Source organism: Harpia harpyja, chromosome 6, assembly GCF_026419915.1.
Source record: "Harpia harpyja isolate bHarHar1 chromosome 6, bHarHar1 primary haplotype, whole genome shotgun sequence".
NCBI lineage: Eukaryota > Metazoa > Chordata > Aves > Accipitriformes > Accipitridae > Harpia > Harpia harpyja.
In genome coordinates, this window is record NC_068945.1 from 1237522 (window position 1) to 1263838 (window position 26317).

Genomic DNA, 26317 nt, shown 5'->3' on the forward strand with positions numbered 1-26317 from the left:
CCAGCTGACAGGTGCTAACTTCTGCAGCCACTATAATGTGCTCACATCTGATCAAATGTCTTTATCCTCAGTTGCTACATGATCCTTTCATCTGATAAAACCATAATGCCTGCCTGCAGTAGCACATTATATCTACTTATTATAAGTCTCAGCTTAGGAAAGTCAACAGAGCTATTTCAAAGACGTGTGATATTTACACGCTTGGGACACAATTTACAGACAACTGGAGGAGGAAAAGGGGTTTGGGGAAGAGACGAAGGTCCTGATAATTTGCTATTTGCTTTTTCCTTTCCAATCCTTACATTCAGAAAACCTCTAGGCTTGGTTTGATATGCTTGTTTTGTGGAGTTACCAGAATACAATCAATTAAGGAGTCTGCTGTTGTCAGAAGACACTATTTCTACATAGGCTAAGGTTGTTGGTAGCACTCAATTAATAGCAGAAAAGTTTTGAAGCCTTTGGGTTGGTCCCCAGCCAGGCAGAAAAAAATAGACATTAAATAAGATGCGGTGACCATATGAAACTTACCTTGTACAACAAATCGTAAGATGATGCAACTATTTCTTTTATCTTAATTAGGGTCTGTTCTAAGCTGAGCGCTGCAAAGCTTGCAGGTGGTGCAGCCTGCTTTTGTCTCTGTTGGTATTTAGATGCTCTGCCATCATCAATTGCTCTCAGGAAATCAAAATAGGAGAGCTTGCTGTCATGAATACTGATTCCTAAGCTAAAGGAAAAACACAAAATGAGATATCAATGATTTTAAATAATTATCTCACTGTTGTCTGTACTGATTAATTATTACGATGTATGATCTGTACTGCAGCAGCACTTCAGGATATGCTTGTGCTGTCAGTGTATAAATCCTGTTAGTTCCAGCCCAAGCTCTTTCTCAGGTCTAAGCCACCAATCCTGTCATTTAAATACGACCACACTCTCAGATACAGATCTAGGCCAACCTCCAGATGCTCAAGAGACCTGCTTTAGCCTGGGCCCAAGTGTGCAACCTTCCAGTCCATCAGCATTAACTTTGTGCTTTTTAAACACAGTACAGTATTTTGATCGCAATCTACTGCTGAGTTTACCATCCCCGACGTGGCCGGAGGACACGTAGGCTCCCAGCCTTGTCCTTGAATCTCCGTTTCATGTCACAGCGTAAACACAGTCTAATAGACTCTGTCCAGTAGTAGATGTTCATTGTGCTAGGTGCTGGTACGTTCCCTCGACTTTCTGCTTTACAAAAATACCTTTGCCTCACAGATGCTGAAGTGCTGCTTAAGCCTCCCAATATGTCGCGATCATTACAATTCTGAGAAAAAGAAGCAGAACCACGTACAGCCTGGTAAGCCGTTACCAGATATGAGCTAGGACGTCCGGTACCGCTCCGTGACACGTTTCATGGATGTACCAGCACAGGTCTATGCTCACTCATGATTTCTCTACCGCGTGGGAGGAAACCAAACCAGGTTCCCTACAATGCTTCTCCTTACGTTTGTGATAGAAAGGCTTACATTCCCCCTCAACCTGCACTTCATTTCGCACAGCTTGTCAGGCCACCAGAGAATTATTTTACCCGTTCTTGGCAGGACTCAGCCTCACTGTGGCAGGCACTGGCCCTCCCTCCTTCGGTGCGTCCACGGAGGGCTGGTCCGTGCCGTTGACTCGCGGCACGCTGTGTCCCGTGAGGGCTTCCCTGCGGATGACTTGTGGCCCAGCCCATGGGCTCTGCAGGCTGCACCCGCAATGTGCCGAATTTCTGTCTGTCAGCCGAAACATCTGCTAGATCACAGACACTGGGGAATTTCATGTTCTGTCACATCGGAAATTCAGTGGGTTACAGAGCTGACTACAGATAGCTCCAGGTAACAAGAGTGAATATATTTTTGCATCAAATATCAGCGTGGGGAAAGATGAGCTCTTGCATATGATTTGGGAATTTTTTTTGCAGAGGACTTTGTTACCAAACTAAATTAATTTTTATTCAAAGATGTTTTACTGTAAAAAGACTGGAATTAAGGCAAGCTTCACATATGCAGAAAACATGTGACTATAAAAGTTATTTACCATGAAAGATTAAGACAAGATGAATAACACTAACCATTACATGAAAAGCTATTTTCCTCCAATGTCCTGTGACTTGTGACCACTTAATGAAAAGACAGCTGGTATATTTTAAACAAAGACTTCAAACCTGTCTAATGAGCCTGTAGAGTTCATCACCACAAGGGATACAAGAGCAGAGGCTTGCTCCGCTCTCACTTACCCAATATAAAGCCAGTGCAGTCAGTTTGTGGAATTTCCTACCACTGAAAGACAATCAGAGAGTCTCCAGGCTACAATATACATTAGGTGATTTTGATACAGATCTATTGGCTCCCATGGAATTATTTCAGACTGACCTTAGAGTTTTCATCTACGGGGAGGTTTTTAATAGGCTTTAATAATTTTATAGCCAATTATCAGAACTATAGATTCTTTACATATATGTATTAGGTAGACAATTCCTATGCTGCAGGGGAAAGGCTGGACTTTTTTTGAGTCTTGCATTCAGCTTTTTGGTGAGAATTATAGTCAAGGCAAGTCCTAGAGAGCCAAGACTTGACAGAGGAGATGGCCCCACTACACAACCCTGATTTTCTTGTTTAAAACTGAATTACTGTAACGTACTTTTATCGTCTGTTTCCACAGTAAATCACTGGGGACCAATGCCTCAGCTACCAATCACCAGAATATCCAGTTACAAGAATGTCTAATTAATGGGGAGAGCCAGTAAAACAAAGAGGAAGCTTTATAAAACAGGCTGGAAAAGAAATTAACTATAGACCCCATATCTGCTAGTAAGAAAAAAAAATATTCAAGAGCCCTGATTTTGCATCTTGCAGCTGCACAGCACTCCCACATACTACCCATGTCAAGCTGGCTCCAATATTGGAGACAGTATGTGGAAAAGGAAATAATCAACACCATTTCAGCAGAGAAATAAATTGCCAAGTGGGCATTAAAATTTTAGTAATAAAACTAAATGCATATGCTAATCTACTCTGTATTATTTAGAAAAGACTATTTTGGATCAAGAACGGAATAATCTGCACAAAATTACAATCAATGGAGGTGTTTATCATCAAGAGGTCTTTGAGAAAGAAACAAGCAGCAGATTCCTATTAAGGTTTCAATTCACAAAAAGTTGATCACCCAATTAAAGGTGAACTGTGAAAAGACTTTGTTAATTTTATTTCAAAAAAAGACTCTGGTCTGGCAGGCTCTGGAAAACAAAATGCACTGCTGACAGGCATATGACCTTTGGGGGACTGTTTGGGGCAGAGAACCACAGTACCTAATGTTGGAGCAGGTCCTTTGTGTTCTTCAGCCTCTACAAAAGAGATTTTTCGTCTTACTCATATCAACACAGAGAATTAAAAGCATAGTTTTGCACAGCAGCAACGTTGGATCATCTGAAAATCATTGCTATTTTATAACCTGATTTAATTCCATTTCTATTTTGAACAGGATCTGTTTCACGTGCTTGCTCTATTAAATTGAAATTAAATAAATAAAACAAACTAGCAAACAAATACACATACTCAAAGCATACTTTTTTTTATGTAAGAGGCCATTTCACTCTCATTACCTGCAGAATCAATACCTTACCTAAAAAGATTTTTCACACATATACAGTTTTAAGCATGTGAGTACCTCCGTTAGTTTTAACAGAGCTTGTTATATGCCTCACACGAAGTAGAAGCTTATGGGCTTTTCTGGGTGTGACCAAAGAGGTCCTTAGGAGATAATCATACAAACCTGTTTAGAGGACTGCTGAACTGATCGTGATTAAGGTTGAGTTCTTGTAGTATCCTGTGCAGGTCACATACTGTTACATAGCCATCTCTATTTTTACCCGCTTTATGAAAGGCCTTATTGAAATCTTGGAAGTAATCCCTAAATTTATCCCTGAAAGAGAGCAGATGTTTATTTTAGCTCCTTTGTTAAATCAGATAAAAAGGATACAAACAAATATACAAAATAGGGGTGGAGGGGCAGAGAAAGATTTTGAGCTTATTTGTGTGTGGTAAGGTCATATAATTTATTCAAAGACTGCCAAGTTGTTCACAAATAAACCTCAAATCCAACATCCCTCCCCCATTTAATTTGCACATGGAATTGCACAGCTCAAGCCTCCCATTGTAAAGAAATGCTACTTGGGTGATTAACTGGCTACTCTCCCCGTTCAGAATTGCAGATACAAAACATAGTTCTTTCTTTTAAAGTCTGTCCTGGTCAGAGTTACAAAATGTTTAATACAGCCATTAAAATGATAAAGGTTGCAGCATACTTTCTGCAATTTGAGGCTCCTGAAACTTTGACATAGTAAGAACAACTATTTCAACAAAACCAGATAGACTTGACCAAAACCTGGAGTAGCGCAGGGCCTGATCCATGCCTATGGGAAGAAGTTCAGAGCTCTGCTGACTTATGTGGACTTCAGATCAGCAGCTTAAAACCTGAGATATTTATCATTTCTTACACATGACTGAATTCAGGCCTCAGAATCTTGACTCTTCCTCCCACTTTATGTTGTCACTTACCTTTCACTGACATCAGGGACCTCTTGATCAAACTTTGGAAACTCAAGCAATGCGCGTCTGCCTCTTGATTCAACCAAAGCCTCTCCGCAATTTGGCTCAAGAGGACAAGGCAGGCACAAACATCTCTCATTACTGCACGTCTTCAACTAGCAAAGCGGCTTAAGATTAATGTAAGTTAAAATAGTTGTGAATTATGTCTTGATGTAGATTACCAAGTATACATAAATTATCTACATATATTCAGCACTTACAAGATGCTACCCTTATGGCAAAACCAACAAGTTTGGTTCTGGGCTAACACCTCCAGCTGCACTCCATTTGCTTTGGGTTTGCTCTTTCTGACAGCCCCAGGGTACAGAGTGTGGAGGCTGGGTTCCCGAGAGTCAGGATTTTTAGTATAAAAGGCTTATTGCAGTGATAGCGCAGTTGAACAGTGTAACCCACATAATCAGGCACGATTCATGGCCATGCCTCTCACCAAGCCTGTCTGTGGATCTAACGGCTCCCACCAGTTCGCTCTGCTCCTTGCTAAGCCACCGTCAACGAGCCAGCATCCGAGCCTTACGTTTTCCCCTTGGTATGAATACCGTGCAATCAGTTGTTATAAGGCTAACTCGGGACATGCTACATTCATATGGTTTTTAGCAACACTCAGTCAGCCTTTTCAGAGCTCTGCAAACTCTCATGGACTCCTTCAGAGGTGTCTGGTCTCAGCTCCAGTCACTGGTGCTGTCTTTTCCTCACACAGCATTGCAGAATCCTTGGTTTTCCATTTGTTTTCAAGAAGCTGTAAGTTCAGTACCGTCTTTACAAGAACAATACATTTTCCTTGCCAATTGTTTCTCCTAAGAATCTGTCCTTTTGGAGTTTGCACTTCGTATGAACAAAGAGTAATTTCACCACAGCCCTCAGGGTCCAGGAAACACCATTGTGTATGCAAACAGCATCACCTACCTTAAAAAATGTGAATTATGATATGACTTACATGGGTTGTTAGCAATTTACTACATGCTTCAGACCCATCGTGCGATCCACTGTTATAGGGACTAAATTGGGAGTACCGTGACTCTCTGCTTAACCAAGTTTCAGCTGGCAAGAAACCATTTTTCAATGACATTTCTCTCAAGTTCAGTGAAAGTACGGATCACTTCTCAATTTCACAGCTTGCTGGAACCGTCTTTTAACATTTTTAGCTCAGCTCACCATTGTACTCAGGATATCTGGATATCCTTCATTCCTTACAAATCGTTTCAGGTCTGAGCTGCTGAACAGGGCACCATTGCTAGACAAAATTTCTGGGACTCCATACCCAAACAAATAGAGCATCAAAGTATGCCATAACATGTTCTGATGTTAAATTCAATCCAAATGCATTTTCAGGCTAATGCCCGAGTCAGGTCCTTCCAACAGGTTCAGATGTATCAACATATGGTCTTTTCTTTCAGATTTTTCAGCAGCCTTGTGAGTGTCCCGTATTTTGCGAGGCACGTTAGGTCATAACACATTGACACCGCTATGCTGTTACCTCTGAAGCGGGTGCTGCCAAACACGGAACACTCGGATCCGATTGGGTGTGTGGGCTTGGTGTGCAATGCCCTCGCTACCCCACAGGTGGTAACCTGCATGTCTTTCTGCATTGCATCCTCTTCTGTACAGCCTCCCCAAACCTAGCCCACTTTCTTCTGGAGTAGAATAATACTTTTTAAAACTGTATTTCCAGGTGTTATGTCATTCTCTGTTGTTTTCAAGAGAGATTTCAAGATTCCTTGAATGTTCTAGAAAGTATGTCTTTGATCAGTAATTATTTCTCCAACTTAAACTTTGTTGTCAAATTGAATGGTTTCACCTTAAAAAAAAGAAGACAACCTAAAAGTCACACTATTTTTATATTCTGGAAGCTGGTCTTTCTTCTGCCTACAAAAAGTGGTTTGTCTCGGCGCTGACCATAACAGATCAATAAACAAATATGTGACATTTCTTACAACCAGAGAGCAGAGCCAGAGCTCTGCTCCCTCGGTCTGTGCCTCGAATCGTGGCGTTGACAAGTGCGCTAGAAACACAGGCCACACATTTCCATTGATTATTTTTTTAACAATACTTCCTGTAAGCCATCTTTTGAAGACTTTGTCTGTCTTCTAGTGCCAATATACGTAAGGCCAGGAGTTGTCTTTATTCATGCCTTTAATTTGGGAATTCTCTTCCCAGATTTACAGCCCAGTATGGCCATTTTGTATAGTATCTCAAAAGCTACTTGCACAGATTGCCTGTGCGATACGAGTGCTCATGTAACATTCACGTGCTAACAGGCCTCTGGACACCCTTGTTATCTTTGTGGATGGCCTATTTGTAATGACTCTGTTTTATCTTGGTGACAGTTAATCTTTTATGTTATTTCTCTGCCCTTACATTTGCATTTCTGTCTAATCCTACTTCTGAGGCCCTCTTGGATACTTTTTTCACATTCCCTACTGGTTTTCTCTCTACTTGACATCTTCAGTATCTATTTAAGTAGCCACAGTTGCTTCAAGTGAATGGCTTTTCCTACACTTTCCTGTGAAAACTCGAGAATGGACTTTAAGCCTAAAGGAAGTCTTTGAAAGCAGAATCTCCTGTACAGTGGTCTAAAAATGCAGGGTGTTTGTTAAACTCCTGTCATGCAAGGAATTTTGCTTGGATCCAGCAGAAGAATCTGAATTTGTAATTTTTGTAAAAATTTATTAATATCTGTAAAAACATATGCAGTCCTTTTACCTGATGCCCTGCTTTTGGCTGGGATAGAGTTAATTTTCTTTCTAGTAGCTGGTACGGTGCTATGTTTTGGGTTCAGTGTGAGAAGAATGTTGATAACACACTGATGTTTTCAGTTGTTGCTACGTGGTGTTTAGACTAAGTCAAGGATTTTTCAGCTTCTCGTGCCCAGCCAGCAAGAAGGCTGGGGGGGGCACAAGAAGTTGGGAGAGGGCACAGCCAGGACGGCTGACCCAAACTGGCCAGTGGGGTATTCCATACCATGGGACGTCATGCTCAGTATATAAACTGGGGGGAGTTGGCCTGGGAGTGGGGATTGCTGCTCGGGAACTAACTGGGCATCAGTCGGTGAGTGGTGAGCAAGTGCATTGTGCATCACTTGTTTTGTATATTCCAATTCTTTTATTATTATTGTAATTTTATTACTGTTATTATTATTATTTTCTTCCTTTCTGTTCTATTAAACTGTTCTTATCTCAATCCACGAGTTTTACTTTTTTTTCCTGATTCCCCCACCCCACTGAGGAGGGGCGGGACTGAGTGAGCAGCTGCGTGGTGCTTAGCTGCTGGCTGGGATTAAACCACGACACCTGAAAACATCCTTTGTAGGACAGTGTCTGTCCTCAAACATATACTTAGCCCTGTTGGATGTAAGAACAATCTCAGTGACTTGTCTTTTGATCTTGTTGTTGCTAATTGGTTCTTCCATTTTTAAACTTCCCACCATTACTCCTACATAATCTAGCTCCTTTACAAGCTTCTCTCTCACAACCAGAGGAATGTTCCTAGCAGCGCACGTTGCTGTGAAAATACAGCTCTATATTCTGTGTCTACTTTATCTCTGACACTAAAGATTTCTGGGTACTGATCTCCTGTGTTTATGGTTCCATCATCAGACTCACTGCTTTAACCAAGCCCAGGGCTAGGCATATTTTAGACCGAATATTATCTCTTTCTGCCTATAAACTTAAACTACTATGTTTATCTTCACTTTTCAATTTTAGTTCATACAATCCTTTAGAAGGAATTAGATTCTTGGTAGACACCCACAGTTTCAATAGTCTTTCTTCATATGGCTTCAGATTCCTGAGCCAGATTTTTTACAGTGTGCTTGGAGGTACACATTGACTGAGCGCCAGTTTTGAATTTAGAGGTGTTTATGCTTAGTCTGCAGCCCCCTTGTGCAGCTTTTGCACAGAATGTCTATGTGTATTTTGTTGTATAGTTGGTTTGTGCACCATCACATAGATCTGGGGATACGGAGGGTATTCTCTTTTGCTTCTGCTTTTCCAGTTCCAAGGTCTCACAAAATAACTGTATTTCTTATAGCTGCTGCAGAATTTCTAAACTCCTGGACATAATATGAATCTGTGAATTTTCTTATATTTCACTTTGGTTACTTCTTGCAGGTAGCTCTGAAGAGTCTCTTCAAAACTCTCGTAGTTTCCTTTCCTGACAGACAACATGTCCTGCTCCCCTTCTAATATTTCCATACTGTCCCTTATGACTGTCCTAGTTCAATTAAACAGATTTTTCTCTTTTTTTTTTTTTTTTTTAATCCCACCTTCCCAGGATCTTTCTGTATCTTTGGATCTTAGATGCCAATTGCTATCTGATCCCTTAAAATGGAATCTCTGAAAACATCATAGCTACTTGACTGATCCATTTTTTTAAGATCAGCCAAAAATTCTTCAAAGGATTCCTCCTTCTGCATTCTCGTATGAAACCTGTGTCTTTCAAAAGTTCAAGTTTCTTTGGGAGTGCAATATTGCTTCAACTTACTTTCCGTAGCTGCATGGATTGCCCTTTCACCCTGGCTTGGTTTCATGCCATTAAAAACTTTGATAGCTCCTACTCCTGTAATATTCCAGAAAATAGTTGTAGGTTCCTTATGATTAATCTAGCCACTGTATATAGGTTTCAAAGCATGATGTGAATCTTTTCAAGGCAACGGCAATATTGTCAGTGTGGTTTAGAGTCTCTAAAAGCCCCTAAAGAGCTATCACTTTTTCTCTCACTTTCAAATCTCTTTTTTCTGGTTAATTCCTTCCTCTTTTTCACAGTCTGCTCCTGTTACCATGTGGTACTTGGTTTACACTCAAAGCAAGACTCATATTGGAAAGAGCATAGAAGTATGCTGCAGAGGGTGCACATCAGTCAGAGTGCACTTGCGTTGCATTCAAGGTGGCTTTACTGTCTTGAATCTCCATGTATCTAATTACTGATTAACCAGCTTAGACTTGTTCAACCTCCTCTTAGATATGAGACCCTAGAGATCCAACATCTGCTAATTACATCTCTGAGTTTTAACTTTTATTATGTTCAGAAGCCTACAGACTTTCCAGCAGAGACACAAAACTAAAATCTCCTGACAGAGGGTTTGCTTTTTTTTGAGTTACTGTAACGTGCCACAGCTTAAACACCACGGCTTTACAGCGATTGCAAAGGGGCAGTGGTGGAGGAGGATGGGTGCTGAGGCCCAGCAAGAGACCAAGAGAGTCACACCTCAGAAGCAGGATACAGCAGCCTAAAAGCCAAAACCAGCTGCCCACCCTCAGGGCAGTTTGTGATTTCAGTGAGAGATTGATCTCCAGCCCCAGAAGACTATTTAGCACTGCTCCTTCCATCTTGCAAGGGTGTGCTTTGAAGGTGTGGTATGGTCCATGTAGTACCCTCATTGCAGAAAAATTCTGGAACCATTTTCAACTGTATGTTACTTTCAGTGCCACTCTTCATCACCACTATCATCTTCTACTTAAAACTTCCCAAAGAAAGTAAAGGCTGAAGTAAAATCAAAACAGTTTTTGAGATTCATATTTTTGGAAAATTGAGGCATTCAACATTTTTGGACTGATAAAAGATTTCTAAGCCATAATTATTCCACTCACAGCAGTAAATATGTGTGTGGAGAAAAGGAGGATTAAAACCATAGATCAAGCTACAATGCCAAAAAATAATATTTTCTTGCAAATGTTTTGTATTTTTCTTGAAGAGCTGGAGAGCCACTGTTCAATGTCTGTTTCTAATTTGGGTGATTTGTTCCTGTGAGTTACAACAAAAGCAGAACGGGAAAAAAAAAGTGCACAGCAGTATGTTTTGAATTGTTAAGATGTCCAGAGCTTTTGTCTGCCTCACAGTGTGTAATCACAGGGCACTGAAACTGCTCCAAAGCTGTTAGGGTGAGGTTCGCAGCCGTTGCAGAAAGCCAGAAGAAAGGACCCAGGCTGGATGCAGCCACTGTGCAAATGGAAACGAGAGGGCTTAAGCGAGATTGCAGAAGGGGGAGCGGTGCTGAAGTGGGTCCTATAACCAGCAAATGCACACCTCAGGCATACCTCCTCCCAGTCCAAATTTGACAGGTGAAAGGCATCGGTTTTCCAACTCACTGAGAATGAAGTGGGGGCTGGAACCCACGTGGATCACCATGGTTAAGTTGTGCAGCCACTGCATCTGTTTTCCCAACCAAGAGCAGCTCTCCTTACACCCACCTTTACGGTAGGAGGGCACGGTGCTCACCCGGGCTTCCCGCATCTCAGCTGTCTTACGCGGTCCTGGAGCAGGCGGCTGGCATTCGACCGGATCACTGCCTTCACAGCCACCGCGCCGATGGATTTCATCCGTCTGGCAATGACTCCGGCTTAAGAGTCATTTATGGCTTTCCAGGGCCTTACGTGAAATCTGAGGAGTTCAGAGGCCTGGGTTCAACTCTTGCACTTTCAGCTCTCCGAGAGAGAAAACCAGGGAGGAACTGCTGCCGCGGGACTGCTCCCACCAGCCAGGAGGTGGGTGAGAAAGTGTGGGAGACAAAAAGAGAACATTCAGCAGAACTGAAAGGTGGCAATAATCAATAACAAGACATTTGCAGACCACGAGCGATTAAGTTGTGAACTCATTCCCAGACAAAGCTGCAGATGCCAGATATTTCAAAAGATTGAGAACAGAACTGGATGTCCTATATATATATATATATCTATCTCTATCTCAAGAGAAGGCAGAATCTAACAAATAATTAGAACATCATTTTTGAAAGGGATATTAAAAGTCCCATCTGCAGGCTTAAACCAAACTCCATCATTTCCCAGGATGAGACAGACCCAGTGCAGCGGGCAGAATATTCCACATCCATCTATTAGAAGGCTGCTCCACCTCAACCAGAAACATCTGGCTCCAGTTGCTAGCAGATAACTGAATCCAGTTACACTTGACCCAGCCTGCCACTTTCTGTTTTCCTCCAAATTATGGTTAAGCAATTGCTATGCACTTATCTGTATGTATTTGTGTGTATAGTTGCCATATACATAGTTCTAGACATAGTTGTTGTTGTGGTAGGTTCTCAAAAGTAAATAATTCTAAATGATATGGACCTGCCAGCATGTCACATCATGACTATTTTATTTTTACCCGGCATGTCTTCCCCATTGATTTAATTACTCTCCAGCTGCTTCAGGATGAGTATTTGCATCTTTGAGCCACACTGCATAATTTCTGCTTGCAGCACAGCATCTTCCCTGCTTGCAGAGCTGCTTCTTATTTATAGCATTGGAGACAGGGCTGCCTTGCATTTGGCATGGCACTAACAGGAAAGAAATAGAAGGTCCCTGACCAAAATAACTCTTCATCCAAGTCTAAGACTAGAGACAACTGGCTGGTACAACAAATGGAGTAGAAGAGCCCAGTATGAAAGAGTTAGGGCCAAAGTTTCACATCAGACAGTTACAAATACAGCAGTAAGCAATGCCTACAACACAGCAGCTGCCTAACCATCTCTGCTGTATATTTTGCAATTTTTTACAGGTGGAATGCTTGTTGATACCTTTGGGTGTCATAAGTGCAGTTTATGCCAGAAAGCTGCAATGCAGGTGGGAGAGTTGTGATGCTGAAAAGAAAGGACAATTTTGCCCTTGATTCCTTCAGCTTATTTGGGATGCTGAAAAACAGAATCTAAAAAAAAGCAGGGTGAAAAGGCAAAAGCCTTAGCTTACAAGCTTCTCTCTCTGTTTTTGGTTTTGGGTTGTTTTTTTTTTTTTTTTGTCTAATGATTTCCCAAGCTGCCTCTTTATCTGCAAGACAAGGCTGCTCTTCTTTGTTTATGAGTGTATCACCTTTACCAACAACGTCATGGGGAATTATCACTCTTATCAATAATAATTTATTAGTTCCTACAACTTCCAGACACTTTCCAAGCACAAAAGAAAGCAAATCTGTGCTCTTGGGGGTATATTTTTACAAGTTTTTTGCTCCTGAGGGTTTATACTCCTAAATAAATAAATAAATAAATAAACAAACAAACAGTTCAGGAGGAGAATGAAAGCACAAGCAGAAAACATGATAAGCATCCAGGTGGTGTCTATCCACAACCTGGAAATATAAAGTTTTAACAGCATTGTACTGGGGCAGAGGATTCTCCCGCTGCCTCAATCTGCTGGCAGGTGCAGGAACCCTACAGCAGCAGCAGGCTAATCGCTGCTGACTCACTAGGGCAAGCATGGATCATTAGTCTCCACTCCGAGTAGGATATCATTTTGGCATTTGTTTGTCAAATGCTCTTCTCAGGAGCAATGACCTATTAACTCTGCGAGTGTTGATTTTCTCTGAGGCAGAGACTCCTCTTGCTTGAAGACAAGATGCTTATTTCTGTCATATGGAGCCAAGGTCCATCTTTGTCAAGGCTGTTTTTTGCTGCATCGACGAAGCCATTTACTAACAATTTAACTAGCTGCTAGAGGGATGTGAAACCAACCGTGTTTGCTACTTGGCCCTCATCCAAGGGACAGGGTAGGATATGGGACCACAGTGTCCTACACGCCCCCTCAGTCCAGCTGCAAGAAAAGCCCCTGTTGAGCGTAATCAGGTAGGTCTAAGTCCACGTTGCCTGAAACAGTCTGAGAAGAGACCCACAGGGTGGCAAAACTGCACTTGCTCTTCTCCCCCAATCTGAGCTGATAGTAGTGTTAGGACTGGAATCACAAGCTGAGTCGATACCAATAAAAAGGCCAGGGAGTGCTCCGGGCACAGAGGCCAGCGGGCACATCTCTGCTCGTGAACCTTCTCAGCCACCGAAAGGGAGCAGCTGCCTGCAAACTACCTGTTAGGAATGGTCCTTGAAGCATTCTTGCTCCCAAACAGTGCTGGGACTGATCGGAGAAAACTGACACAGGCCAAAGCATGACGAGGACCGTTTTGGCAGTCCAGTAGCATAGATGACTGAGTCTGGGAATGTTTCTGGACATTCTGATTTGTCAGTATAGATGCTGCCATAAATCTGTAAAATAAGTAATATAAGCCATGGAGAGTATCTGTAAAAAAAGTCTCACAGTGCACACTGAGGTAGGCTAATCTCCAGCAAATCAAGAGAATAACACTATGGATAAGCTTGGTCCAGTACCTTCTGAGACTCCTTTTCAGAGTCTTTTTTTTTTTTAAATTACATTTGTATTGTACACAGTGTCATCTTAACAAACTAAACACAAACATAGAAAGTTATATGCTAAGCTCATAACTAACTTACTTGATCTGCTTTTTAATTTCTCTCACATGCAGAGCTTTAGTTTGCCGTTTCTGCTGCTCTTCCAGCTTTGAATGCTTCTTTTGTTGATTATTATAATGTGCTTGTAAATGTGCATAGATGTCTTCCATGATGTGTCTGCTGAGCCCTGTGTCAGTGGGTGCAAACTCTATCCCCGGTTTCTGTAAAAATTCTTGGTGAGTAAGATATCCTTTTGCATCTGCATCATACCTTGAAAAAGAAATGCTTTTTAAATATTCATGTGTTCCTCACAGAAAGGCATTACAGATGTCCTTAAGTGACTTAACAGCTTAAATCTCACTGACTTCCCTTCCTTACAGAGGTGTCACACCACACTGAGAATGAGTGACTTTATATGAGACTCGAAAGATAGGGCTTATGCATTGTAATCACAGAGTTGATTCTGCAAATACTACCCCGAGGACCAAATTGTCAGGAGTATTCTCCAGCTCTCCGTACTGCTGCCTTTTAGTGTCTGGCTTGAGATGCAGAGAGCTGGGCTCCTAAAATTCCAGTCTCAAATGTCTCAAACTGGTCACACAAGTCTGAAATGCTCAGCATTGTAGTCATCCTTTAGAAACATAGATTTAGCTTCATAAACACTTTTCATATTTTCTTAGGTATAAAACCTTCCATAGGCTTTTTCCCTGCAGTTTCTCCCCCTGCTAGTGCTCCAGTGCATGGTAATTCCTAATTTAGCCTCAGCTTCACTCTAATTCCTTTATTCAAGTTACAGTCATATCAGGCACGTAAGAGATTTTAGCTATTCTATAAAAGGAGTGGCTGATGGGAGTGAAGTTGTGCAGCAGATAACTGCATGAAAAGGATACTCTTCAATGTGCCGCGGCATCCATAAGGAATAAGAATGGAAAGTAAAATCTAATGGAGTAGAAAATAAGTCAGAGATGAATCAGTGCTAAGAAAAGTCTATATAGTTAATGCAGTTTCAAACCAAAATGCAATACACTCAGGTTCTATATGTTAGACAGAGTGATTATTTTTTTAAATAGACCTGTAACGAAGGTAGCTTTTTATCTAATGTCACATACAGCTGACATCTATGCCATTTCAAACACAGTTTATAGTACAGCTCTTCTTCGTTGAAGGCAGACAAGTATTTTCCCCCACTTCACAACAAATTACTTGTCTACAAAAACATTTCATGATATTATTTGCCATCTTTACACAGCATGAAATTACCTTACTTTCTTTTGTTATGTATTTGGTATGTAGCATTTTTCTTTTGACTAAGTCACTTTTATTTGGGTAGAAAATATTGCAAGTAAATTTAGTGCTCTGAAAAGGAGACGCTGGTAGCACTGCCTTCAGATGGGTATGCGATGCCGACTGTCCACGGACCTTTTCGGTGGAAGCTTTGTCTGCAGTTCCCACCTGACCTGAGACACCTGGAACTGACTTTCACCCATCACAAACTGAGGTAGGCGTTTGTGTGTATGAACAAAATTGATGAAAACCAAGTTAATTTAACCAGTGACCTAAGGTGCCTGCTGTCCAAGAAGAAAATTCGCGTTAAATTAAAAGGATCGGTAATACTGAAGCCAAGAGAAAGTCATATCTTTGAATTCATTGGAAACTGATGGACCTAACTGCATTCTTGAACTTCGTATAATAAGATGTAGCCACCTCTAACACAGCGTCATGATCTGAGGCCACAATCGTAACAAAATAAAAGATTTCTTGTGCAGTGTAATCTACTGTCATTTGCTGCACTACCAAAGGCTCTGTAATCCTATAAAAGATACATTATTGCAAAAGCTAATCATTTAGAGTTGTCATACCTTGCCCAAAGCTGCTTAAATTCTTTCAGGGTGATTGGAATGCCAAATCTGAACAAGACTTTCTTCAAGTCCCTTGGCTGTTTAATGCCATTTCCTTCACTGTCAAATTCCTGAAAATTCTGGAATGTAAAAGAAATCATCACTAACAGGAATCAACAAGTTTGACAAAATATTTGATCTCTCTATAAGCTTAATGAATAATGGGAACTGAGAAAGAAACGGAAAATCATGCACGTCTGAATTTCACCTTTTAATGTTTTTTCATTTGATTTTTACTGTTTCCTACTTTCCACTATGGATGTGCAACTCTCAGAAGCTTGAATCAGGATTGACATTACAGGTGTTTAGGTGATGATGCACTCTGTGTGGAAAGTTTCTTACTGATGGCAAACACAGGAGATATGAGCAAGAGATGTGTGCCTGCAGCTGTGGGTATGCCCACTGCTGAAGCTTGCCAGTGGAAGATGAAGGCACTGGAAAATGGCAGACCCTCAGATTTGCTCCCCAAATTGTTCTATACCCAATATGAATTTGGTTTTGCTTTGTGTTTTGGTCGGTTGGTTGGGTTTGTTGGGTTTTTTACCATTCATCTTGCAAACTGAGACTAGCAGTACTATTGTCTGACTTACGCAAACATTTAATGAAAATATTATATTCATTTTTCTTTGTGCTACGCTGTTGTCCAAATATTGCAACTATTCAACAAGTTAAGATAAAAAGGTGGCAATAATTTTTATAGGACAGTTTTGTGAGAGTCTCTTTGGATGGTGTAAGCATCGCAGTCAACGCTTCACTGTGTTGGGCAACACTGGGTGTCAGCACAGGAGTAGGTGTGTGTTTGTGTACAGCACATAGTCAAACAGGCCTCAGATGAAGCTCATTACTACTCTTACAACAGAACCATTAAATAAAACCAACAATAGTAAAATACGAAGAAAGTTTTAGAAATAACTTTAATAGCACCTACTACATAATCAGTGTTACAAAAACTGAATATTATTCAAACTGTTGATTTTTTAATCACATAGTAAGTTTTTATCATTAATGAGCTATTTTGCAAGGGTCTCTGAATATTTATAGAATCAGAAGATCAACATTGCATAATGTTCTGAAATCTATTAGTGCTGCTTATTTATTTAAAGAAAACATTCTTCTTACCCTTGCTAGGTCATGCCATCTGGTTCTTGCTTTGATAACAAGGTAGTAATGAGCGTGATCACAAGCTAGCTCTGCATCCGTTATCATCTGGTTTTTTCTCAGCAAAGAAAAAAAAAAGAATAACGAATAGCTATGTTTTACGTTACTGGGATCTTTAATCTCCACAAGTTTCCTTCCTTTTTATTGTTCTTCATGGTAGTGGTGGTTTTGTTTCCTAGTTTCTAAGACACCCATTAAAGACTGTTACTTCACATCTGTGTAAACGTAATTCTTTAAATACTGCCTTATTTCCCTAGCTGCAGGTTAGCGAAGATGTTTTAAATTTTGTAATTCCCTATTTATTTTCAAACCAATGTTGTTCAATTCTCCCTCAAACTCAAGAGCCGGCATGGATCATTTATACGCATAGAAGGAAATGTTAATTATCTCAGAAACAATTACATCCTGGAGCGACTCCAGGAAGATTATCCTTGATTTACAACAATAACGTAGATCAAAACTGTCTTTGTAAGTAGCCAAGGCATGGCTAGTAACTCTGGTGAGTAAGACCCACATTTGCAAATTCAGACACCGTGACAAGTGCCTAACTTTTGGGGGCCTGGTTGAATCCAAGCATGCAGAGGAATATGGGTGCCTCGGATTAGGATCCAGCATAGCCGTAGCACTACACAGAAAGCTGACTAAATCCGTGTGCTACGCAAGGACACACGTACCCAAGAATCGAGGGGATCTTATGTCTCACCATTCTTTGAAGTAGTGCACCTTCCATCGCCTGAGAAGTGGGGTCTTCTTTTGGTGCCCCGTTCTCTTTAGCTTTTCTAAGCACTTCCAGTTAGAAAACCGAGGAGGGGCTGGTCATTTCTCTTAACACACAGCTGCCCACCTCATGCTGCGTCCTAGCACCTGCTTCTTCTCCGGCTACTGCTTTGTGAGGAAATGCTGCAGACGTACGGCTTCAGAGCCAGGAATACGCTCCCTGGACCAAGATTCTCAAACAAGAGGGAGAGGAATATTGGGTCTGCAGACCAGGTGAGATGTGGTCACTACATCTGACCTACCCACTGAGTTCTGTACCACCCGTGGTATGTGCACACCAGAGCTGAAGTCCTGGAGAACTGCAACACAGTCAACTCTGCCACTTCTGAGCTCCTGGGGCTCCGGGCCTTGACAGCCTTTGCTGAGGGCTCCGTTTGGATTCAGAAACATGAATGCCACATTAATCTGGTTTAGGTGCCTGGGAACCTTCTGAGTTTTGCCCACTCCCACTGCTTGAGAGAAGATTGCATAAGCCTAAACAATCGACCAACAAAAATGGTCTAAATACTTAGCTGGGAAAACGCAAGTGCTCTTAAGGCTTTCAATCACTATATTTTCTTTCCTGGACTTCTGAAACAGTAATAGTATTTGAAACGAGGAAATTCTGGAGCTAAATTCAAAATGTTTCAGTTTCTAGCAAAGTCCAAACTGAAACAGAAATGAGAGCACAACAGTAACCGTCTCCGACTCCAACTGTTAGCAAGACTCAATCACGATCAGTTTCCTTTCTTGCTTTAGAGTGATGTCCTTGATTCACTCAGTTGTCCAACTCAGGAAAAAAAAAACCAAGCAGATAAATATTACTAATATCAGAGCCAACAGTAATGCTGTGAGAGACAAATAAAAACTGGGAAATAAGCCTATGTGTATATATCACATCTTCACTGCCGCAGCAGAGATGAGCTGCTGATCAGGAGCTTTTTCAGTCCTGCTGTATCTTGTCATTATTTTTATGAATTTATCTATGTTTGCATAGTTAAACAGAGTTTCACACTGAGTTTTTAGAATGAATTTTTTAGTGGCTAAATGCCAATTATCATTAAAGTTAAGCTCAAACTTTAAAATTCCAGACGTTTCAAGTAGCATCGCTTCTCGCAGGAAGGGAGGTTGCAGCACTATTCTCCCTACCCTCCATCCACTCCACAGTGCCTCAACGCTTCTGTGCACCTCATCTGATCTTGTCTACTCTCAGTGCCCTGGTGGCATAAAGGTCTGGAGCAGGACGCTTCAGGCTACTGTAATGTACACTAACAACAATATTAGTCTCAGAACTGACAGACACTGTGCCAAACAGGTAATACCCTGGCTGCTCCTCAATCCAAAATGACATCTGATTCCCAAACCATATCCCCAGTTCCGCATGCTTGGAAGATGCAGCAAAGTCGTCCAGTTTGGAGGCTAGCTCACCTCTAAGGCTCCAACTCAGGCACCAGTATATATGTTTGACCTTACAGATTTAAGCAGTCCCCAGGGGTAGTTCTGGCATATTAAGCTAGTGGTGGATTCAATATCTGATTTAATGGAGTCATAAATCACTGAGAATTTGGTAAAGCTACCCAACTTCGGCTTGATAAAGACATATTTCAATACTATCTTTTTTCAATTATACCCAATATAAATTTTCACACAGCATATTCATTTCTGTAAACATATAAGATTACTGTAGGTACCACACAATGTTTTCTTTCTTACTTGTGAGATGGCACGAGCTGAGGAGGTACCTCCTTAGTTTCTTGGGTGTGGAACCGTTGACAGAATACTTGGTAATTTAACCTGGAGGTCACGTTCATTCCCAACAAACCAAGCAGGCGCAGGAATTCCTCATCTCTAAGATGAAGCAGAAAGCTGTCCAAGAATTGCCAAAAGTCAAGCAAGTTGATGATACTGTCATGATTACTGTCTGTTTCATGGAAGACAGAATAGGTGTCCTAACAAGGAATATTTTACTAAATATATTTAACATGTCAACTACATATTTTTAAACATAAATAACAAATGTTTGCTCTAGACTTGTTTTGACAACAGGCAAATACTTTAAAGCAGTTTGAGAATACAAAGCATTTATATAGTACTGCCTTACTAAACACTTGGTATAGTCTGCAGTAAACTGCAGTCTTATTGCTTTGATCTCAAGCATGTACAGAACTGAGCAAAAGTAGGGAGCATCAAAAAGCCACCCCCATACAAATTTACAAATTAACTTCTACTTTCCATCGGTACTATACTGAGAAGTACCTCATTTCTACTCATGCACACCCTTAGAAAAACCTGTAATGAAGAGAGACTTTACAGCAATTGTTCTACCAGCTTCTCCCATTAAAATAGATGCAAAATGTTCAAACACCTTTAAAATGGTGCAGTTCTTCAGAAATCTGAAGTAATTATGATCAATATGATGAGCTTTGCTAGGTGTGTCCAAGCTGGTTTGAACAGAAGATCAGTTTCCTGAATGCTGATCTTTCCACTTCTCCCAGGGAACAGGGATGGGATGGGATGAACTGGTAATGACTGTGGCTTCTTTCCTTTGTAAAATGTGACCTCTCTTACTCTGTGCATATCCATGGAGGGAATTCAAGGAGCACGTTCTAATGGTAATTACAGAAAACAATAAACAAACACAGAAAAGCTGGGAAACAACTCTTTATTAAGACCACTGTGTTGCAAGATTTAGGAACTAAGAACGTCTTCTTGAAAGATCATTCTCATGATTAGATGGACTGTTCCATGAATGAATAGTACACTTATTCTTTTCTAATTGCAGAATCTTTAATAGCTATGCTCACAAAAGGATGGGAAAAAAATAACTCGGATCCTATTTTCCTGGCAGAGGCTGCTCAGAAGACAACTAGAAAAAAAAAAGTTTTTGCCTTGAAAACTGAAAGTATTTGAACTGGACATTTCTGAGAACACAGAAGACATGAAATCCAACATAATTTTTAGAGTCACTTTCCTGACAGCTCCTCCAAACCAACTTTTAAAACAAATGTTTACATCAAAATAACAACCAGCTTCACTGCCAAAGCAAACCATGGCTCAATGTGTTTATCTCATAGACTTCCATCAGCTTATCATTAAGTTGATTGAGACACTCTTCAGCAGTCATGTAGTGATATTTAGCATCATTTACTCTGTGGTTTGGACTGTTACATAATGTAGCTCCCGGCCCATTCAATCTGGCATCTGCAATAACGAAATCAAATTATAGCAAACATTGAAGAGATTATATTAAACATATCTGATAAATAGCGCAGTAATGTAACATAAACAAAACAAGAAACCCTGCAACCATATTCTTTACACCCCAAACATGACTAAGTCCAATAGCTGTATGAAGCATTAGTGATGTCCACCCAATTTACAGTAATGGCCTCAGCTGCTATAGTTTTCCCAGCACGAGGCGAAGATAATCTCAGCTGAAGAAAGCACAGCTGAGACAAAGCCTTTTTCTTTTGCGTTAGCCTTCTCTGGTGCCTGGTTGCTTTGAGGAAGGGAGGTATCAGACCGGAGGAGGAGAAAAGGAGCACTGTGAAAGCTGTGACTTGCTGTCATATCGTCCGTCTGTCTCAGTGAGGGAACACAGGAGCTGCAGAGAGTGTCAGAGAAAGTAATTTGTTACATCTTTGACTGTGTAGCACGATCGCGCCAGGCTAGACCATCTCCCCTGGAGCAATTCTATCCTGGCTAAGCTCTCCTCCCGTTTGAAGCGATGTGAGCTATTTCAGGAGATCTGCCATCAAAACACTCCTGACTTAACAAAGCATCATCCCTGAAACTATTTCACCTAATGTTCTGTTCTGGCAAGATTCAGTCCTGCACAAACAGCAGCTTCATATTGTCAGAAGTTTATTATACCACAGCCCAGCAGGACCAGGAAAGGGCGACAGCCAGCTTCCCAGCAGGGCACCCATGTACTTCCAGTCCTGAAGGGCTAAACTACTTTTAGGCCATAGAAAAGCTATTTTGGTCACTGTTCCAGATCTGATTCCTTCTTCTCATTGTGCAGTGATACTCTAGGAACCTATTTTGCCTTGCTTCTGGGGAATAAGAGACCAAGCATCTTTTGTAGCCTCTTGAACATTTTAGGATTTTTCTGCAACATATGAGCCATATAGAGGAGTAAAGTAATTCACGTCAGATTTTAAAATGGGAGAAACCTGCAAACAAAAATGTACTCACTGACATTTCACTACACCCTACTCCTGATTGATAAGAAAAATGCTAAGTTAGTGGTCTGTTCTAAAGGAACGTTTCTTTTCTTTTAAAAAGATTTACATACACCGACACATAAGAGCCTGTACAACTACTCCAAAGAATCACTAAATAGTATTCACTGCATCATTTTAACTTCTCCTGATTTTACCCTTTAAATCCTACTCCCCCCTACAGACATGCACTATCCTTCCCTTTTTTCAATTCCAGTTTCTACTGAAGTCTAGCCAAGAAAATTTATATTTGTGTTGTCTTCCCACTAAAGCTTATAAGAAGAAAATCAGGTCTCTTTTTCTGTAACTACAGACCACCTTCCACCCCAGTGAATCACAAATCATTGAAAAATAAAAGTTAGGAGGGTTTTTTCTTTGCCTTCTGGTTTCTGAGACTTACTTTATGGTAAATGTGAGTCACGCTTCCTTTTTCAACTATAAGATGTAGTAACGTATGGAAAGAAAAGTTGTGATTCTCATAATTGGCAAAAGCAAAAGCTTTAAATACAGACAAAACACTGTTGATTCTTGATTTAAATCAAAGAGCTGGCACACTCATTTTCCCCGAGGTGAACCTGTTTCAAACATGTTTTATTAGGCTACTGGATGAAGGCGCACATATTTTGGTGGACAGATGGTTAGCTGCCTATATTCACAAACTTCTAAACTTCTAGGCCTGAATGAAGAAAAACCTGAATATCATGTCAGCCAGCCACAAGTAAGCTCTCTCTCTTGTCTTAGTTCTAAAAGAGAAATAATGACAGCAGAAAAGAATAGTAACAGTGTGAAAAAAGTAAATGCGCACCTCTGAGAAAAATAACAGAAGCATAATACGGAAGTTAAAACAGGCCTTGAAGCCAAGGGAAAAACTGCCATTGACTTCAGTGGCATCAGAATTTTACCCACAAAATCCAGACTTACAGCATAAATATAAAAGAAATGAGAAATGAATAATTACTTAGTAGCTTTAGTCTGCACTCAAGGTTCCACCCTAAGAAATGAGTTCAGATTCCATCAGTTGAATTTTTAAGAGCTGAAAATCAAAACCCTTTCTTACAGTACCTTGAAATCAGTGAAATTACTGACGGGTTAAGGCAAGTAGCTGAGGTGACAAAACGTGCTCCCAAATTACAAATATATTCCTCTGGTATTCATTCCTCAGCAACAGTAAATCAATGAAGACCACATCCTCATTATATAGGTGGACAATACATCTATATCTGCACAAACAGTAAACCTTGCTCTCTCACTGGGATTCTTGATACTCTAATAAAACTATCAATTACTTTATAGATAACCACATTTCAGCATTCTCTAGTAGCAATGTCCCTTAGGAGCTTTAACGTTCAAAAGCAGTACTTTAAATTAAAACCATAATCCAATAAATAACCAGATCACACCACAGAGCTCCAGTTGTATATACTGCCACTAAAACTCATCACTAATGGCTTACTAACAGATCTTTCTTTCCTGAAAGGACTAGTTACTGTCTTCTGGCTTTTTACACAGAATAGAAGAAGTTGCTGGACATCACTACTATAAAATCATCCACTGTAATTTAGGATAATTCCAAGACTGTGAATAAGAGTTACAAATGCTGAGGACAAGGATCTACTCAAGGCAGAGCAATCAGTCAGTTATTTTTTGCAATCTGTTAGTGACAACTCCATGGCACCTCTCTGTGGACCTTTAGTTAGTTCACAGCCCACATGTTCCAGTTTTCCTCTTGTCCTGAATTAGCTACTCAGCAGCTCAGCTGGATCAGGAGTCAAAGAACTACAGACAGGAAGGTCATCCGTGTGCTAAAAATCGTATCACTGATATCTTCCTAATTTCACCAATAGCCTTTTCTCAAAAGAGAAAAGTTCTGGATTTTCCAGGAAAGGTTTGTTTCATGCTTTATTGCTGTTAAAATTCCTTTACCTGCCAGTGTTGCCACAAAATCCAGATAACTCAACCCTCCATCTGGTAACCCTAACTTTTCTGTTAGTAGATTAAATTGACTGTCATCCATTGGCATGCCATGATCTCCCAACACCTGTTAGAAGAGAAATCAAATAAGTTATATAATGGCCTATTTTCTTGCTTAATATGCCATTTTGAATACTAAATATCTGGGTGTTTTATCCTATGGCTCAATTTGAAATTACTCTGAAAATTGATCTCTCTTCCTTACATTTACAGTAAGTCAAATATAGGTCTACTCTGTACAACTTCAATTCTATACAGAAAGAGACAGAGAGCAAAATTTGACTGTATTTTTGAGACTGGCATTTTAAGCAAAAGCTCTGAGTGACAGGCTAAGATTAAACTTCACCTGGAAAGTAAAAAGTGCCAGAAGAAATGATGTTAGCTCATTTAGCAGACTGGAGGAAAACTGTCGTTTGTAGAATTTGCTGCTACAACTTTTCCCCACAAGCCTGTGACAACTACCTCCTGGACAAGAAATGCTGCAGGATGGATTCAGGCCCCTGAACCACATACAGCTGCAGCGACGTGGAAGGCACGATTCATTCCTTCTGCATTGCTGCTCTTCAAAGCATGTTTGGGGATCCATTTTAGGCAATCTATTTTGGCAAGGAACTTTCTGATCTTCCTACATGCCTCCCATGCCCCTTTCTCCTTTTTTTGGCAGACCCTTTACCTCTCTGCATCTAAGAGATGCAGCAGTCCGGAGTGGCAGCAGTCTCCCATTGCGCCCCTCTTAACGTTACCTTGCAGACGACTGTGGAGAGGTCCCTGGTTTTCTTCTACTTTTCCCACCTCCTGTTTCCCTGAAGAGTTGTAGTTGCAGCCCCTGCTGCTGCTGAGGGCTTTCTCTAAAATCTTTCATTTCCTTGGCTGCTTTGTAACTGCTAATTTGGGTGTGTTTCTTTATAACCATCCTGCACAGCTCTGTCCTGACTTTCCAAGTCTTCCTGCAGCGATTACTCTTGCCATTATATTTCAGTTAATTGTACAGATTAAAAGAAAAAAATCATTAAATAGCTGAACAGCATAAGGAGTGTTAAAAAAGTGAGAATAATTAGCAAATTATCATTCCTTTCTGTGAATGTAAAGCTTCTGGATAAGCAAGCATATTTTATGTTCAGTTGAACAAGTATTTACCATCAGATCAAATGCTTAATAGTAGCGATAAGGAAATCTGGCCACACAAATCCAATCAAAGCTGGAGAGAATCAGTCACAATAGTAATGTTGGTGACTACAGTCTCAACTATTAGCACTTTCATCTAGAGAAAAAAAAGTGATAAAACTCCACCAAAACTGCATGCAAGATTAAGTCATATTAAATTGTACAACTAGGTCGTTGTCCTGTGCTGAATGGCTCACAAAAGGCATAGTTTCTAAGTCTTATTTAAAGGAAGAGGATTGATGACACCCTTGCAGGGAGGAGATATTGTAATCCTTCGGAAAAGCGAAGGCACACATGCAAATTGTTGACGTTACCCCAGGACCCCTGACAGAGCTTCAGTTACCATCTTCCTGATTTTGAACTATATTAAAATTTTGACAAGTCCAAAGGTGCAAAGGCAGCATCTGTGCCTACTTGTCCCGTTCCTAGGAGATCCAGGCCAGTGAAGACAGAGGAACTATGCTACTCTTTGGTAAAGGTGGTGGAGTTTGGCATCCCCCTTCACTAACCCGCCTCACACCTTTGGTACTCCACAGGCAAGCAGCTAAAAGGTGTCCTTATGGTGTAAGCTAGAAAGAAAAACACAGAGCACCGACAGTGTTGGTATCACCCTGCAAAGGTTAACTGGTGATTTTATGTCTGCATTTTTGGGTTATTTGGGCATACCAAGATCAATTACCCTTCAGAGGAATATAAAGGTGCATTCTGCCCACTCCCTTAATACTGCTGTAACATAATGTTATACAAATAAACAGAGCTTATCCATTTCCAAGTTGGGCAGACAGCTTTTGCCTACTTGTCGTGGTTTAAGCCCAGCTGGCAACAAAGCACCACAAAGCTGCTCGCTCACTCCTCCCCCATCCTGGTCGGATGGGGAGGAGAAAATCTAAAGAAAAGCTCATGGGTCAACACAAGCACAGGGAGGGATCACTTACCAGTCAAGGTCACAGGCAAAAAACAGTCTCAACCTGGGGAAAAAAACCAAAATCAATTTCATTTACTACCAATCAAATCAAAACAGGATAATGGGAAGTAAACCCAAATCTTAAAACACCTTCCCTCACCCCTCCCTCCTTCCCGGGCTCAACTCCACTCTCAGTTTTGATTTTCTGTACCTCCAGGGAATGTGGGTTGGGGTCAGTTCATCACACATTGTCTCTGCTGCTCCTTCCTCTTCAGGGGGAGGACTCCTCACACTCTTCCCCTGCTCCAGTGTGGGAAGAAGTTCTCCACGAACCTCTCTGACACAAGTCCTTCCCATGGACTGCAGTTCTTCATGAACTGCTCCAGCGCGGGTCCCTTCCACGGGCTGCAGTCCTTCAGGCACAGACTGCTCCAGCGCAGGCTTTCCCA

General features: G+C 40.9%; 1 protein-coding gene across 1 annotated transcript in view; it reads right to left on the minus strand.

The window, feature by feature from the left end:
- The window catches only part of EFCAB6 (EF-hand calcium binding domain 6), a 114554-nt gene that overhangs the window by 24923 nt on the left and 63314 nt on the right, over window positions 1-26317 (minus strand). Inside the window, 12 exon segments of the mRNA XM_052789829.1 lie at window positions 529-724; window positions 1083-1306; window positions 1571-1790; window positions 3796-3945; window positions 13414-13590; window positions 13837-14064; window positions 15654-15772; window positions 16812-16908; window positions 19320-19555; window positions 19918-20047; window positions 20642-20807; window positions 23753-23867. Coding sequence (XP_052645789.1) covers window positions 529-724; window positions 1083-1306; window positions 1571-1790; window positions 3796-3945; window positions 13414-13590; window positions 13837-14064; window positions 15654-15772; window positions 16812-16908; window positions 19320-19555; window positions 19918-20047; window positions 20642-20807; window positions 23753-23867 — 2058 coding nt within the window.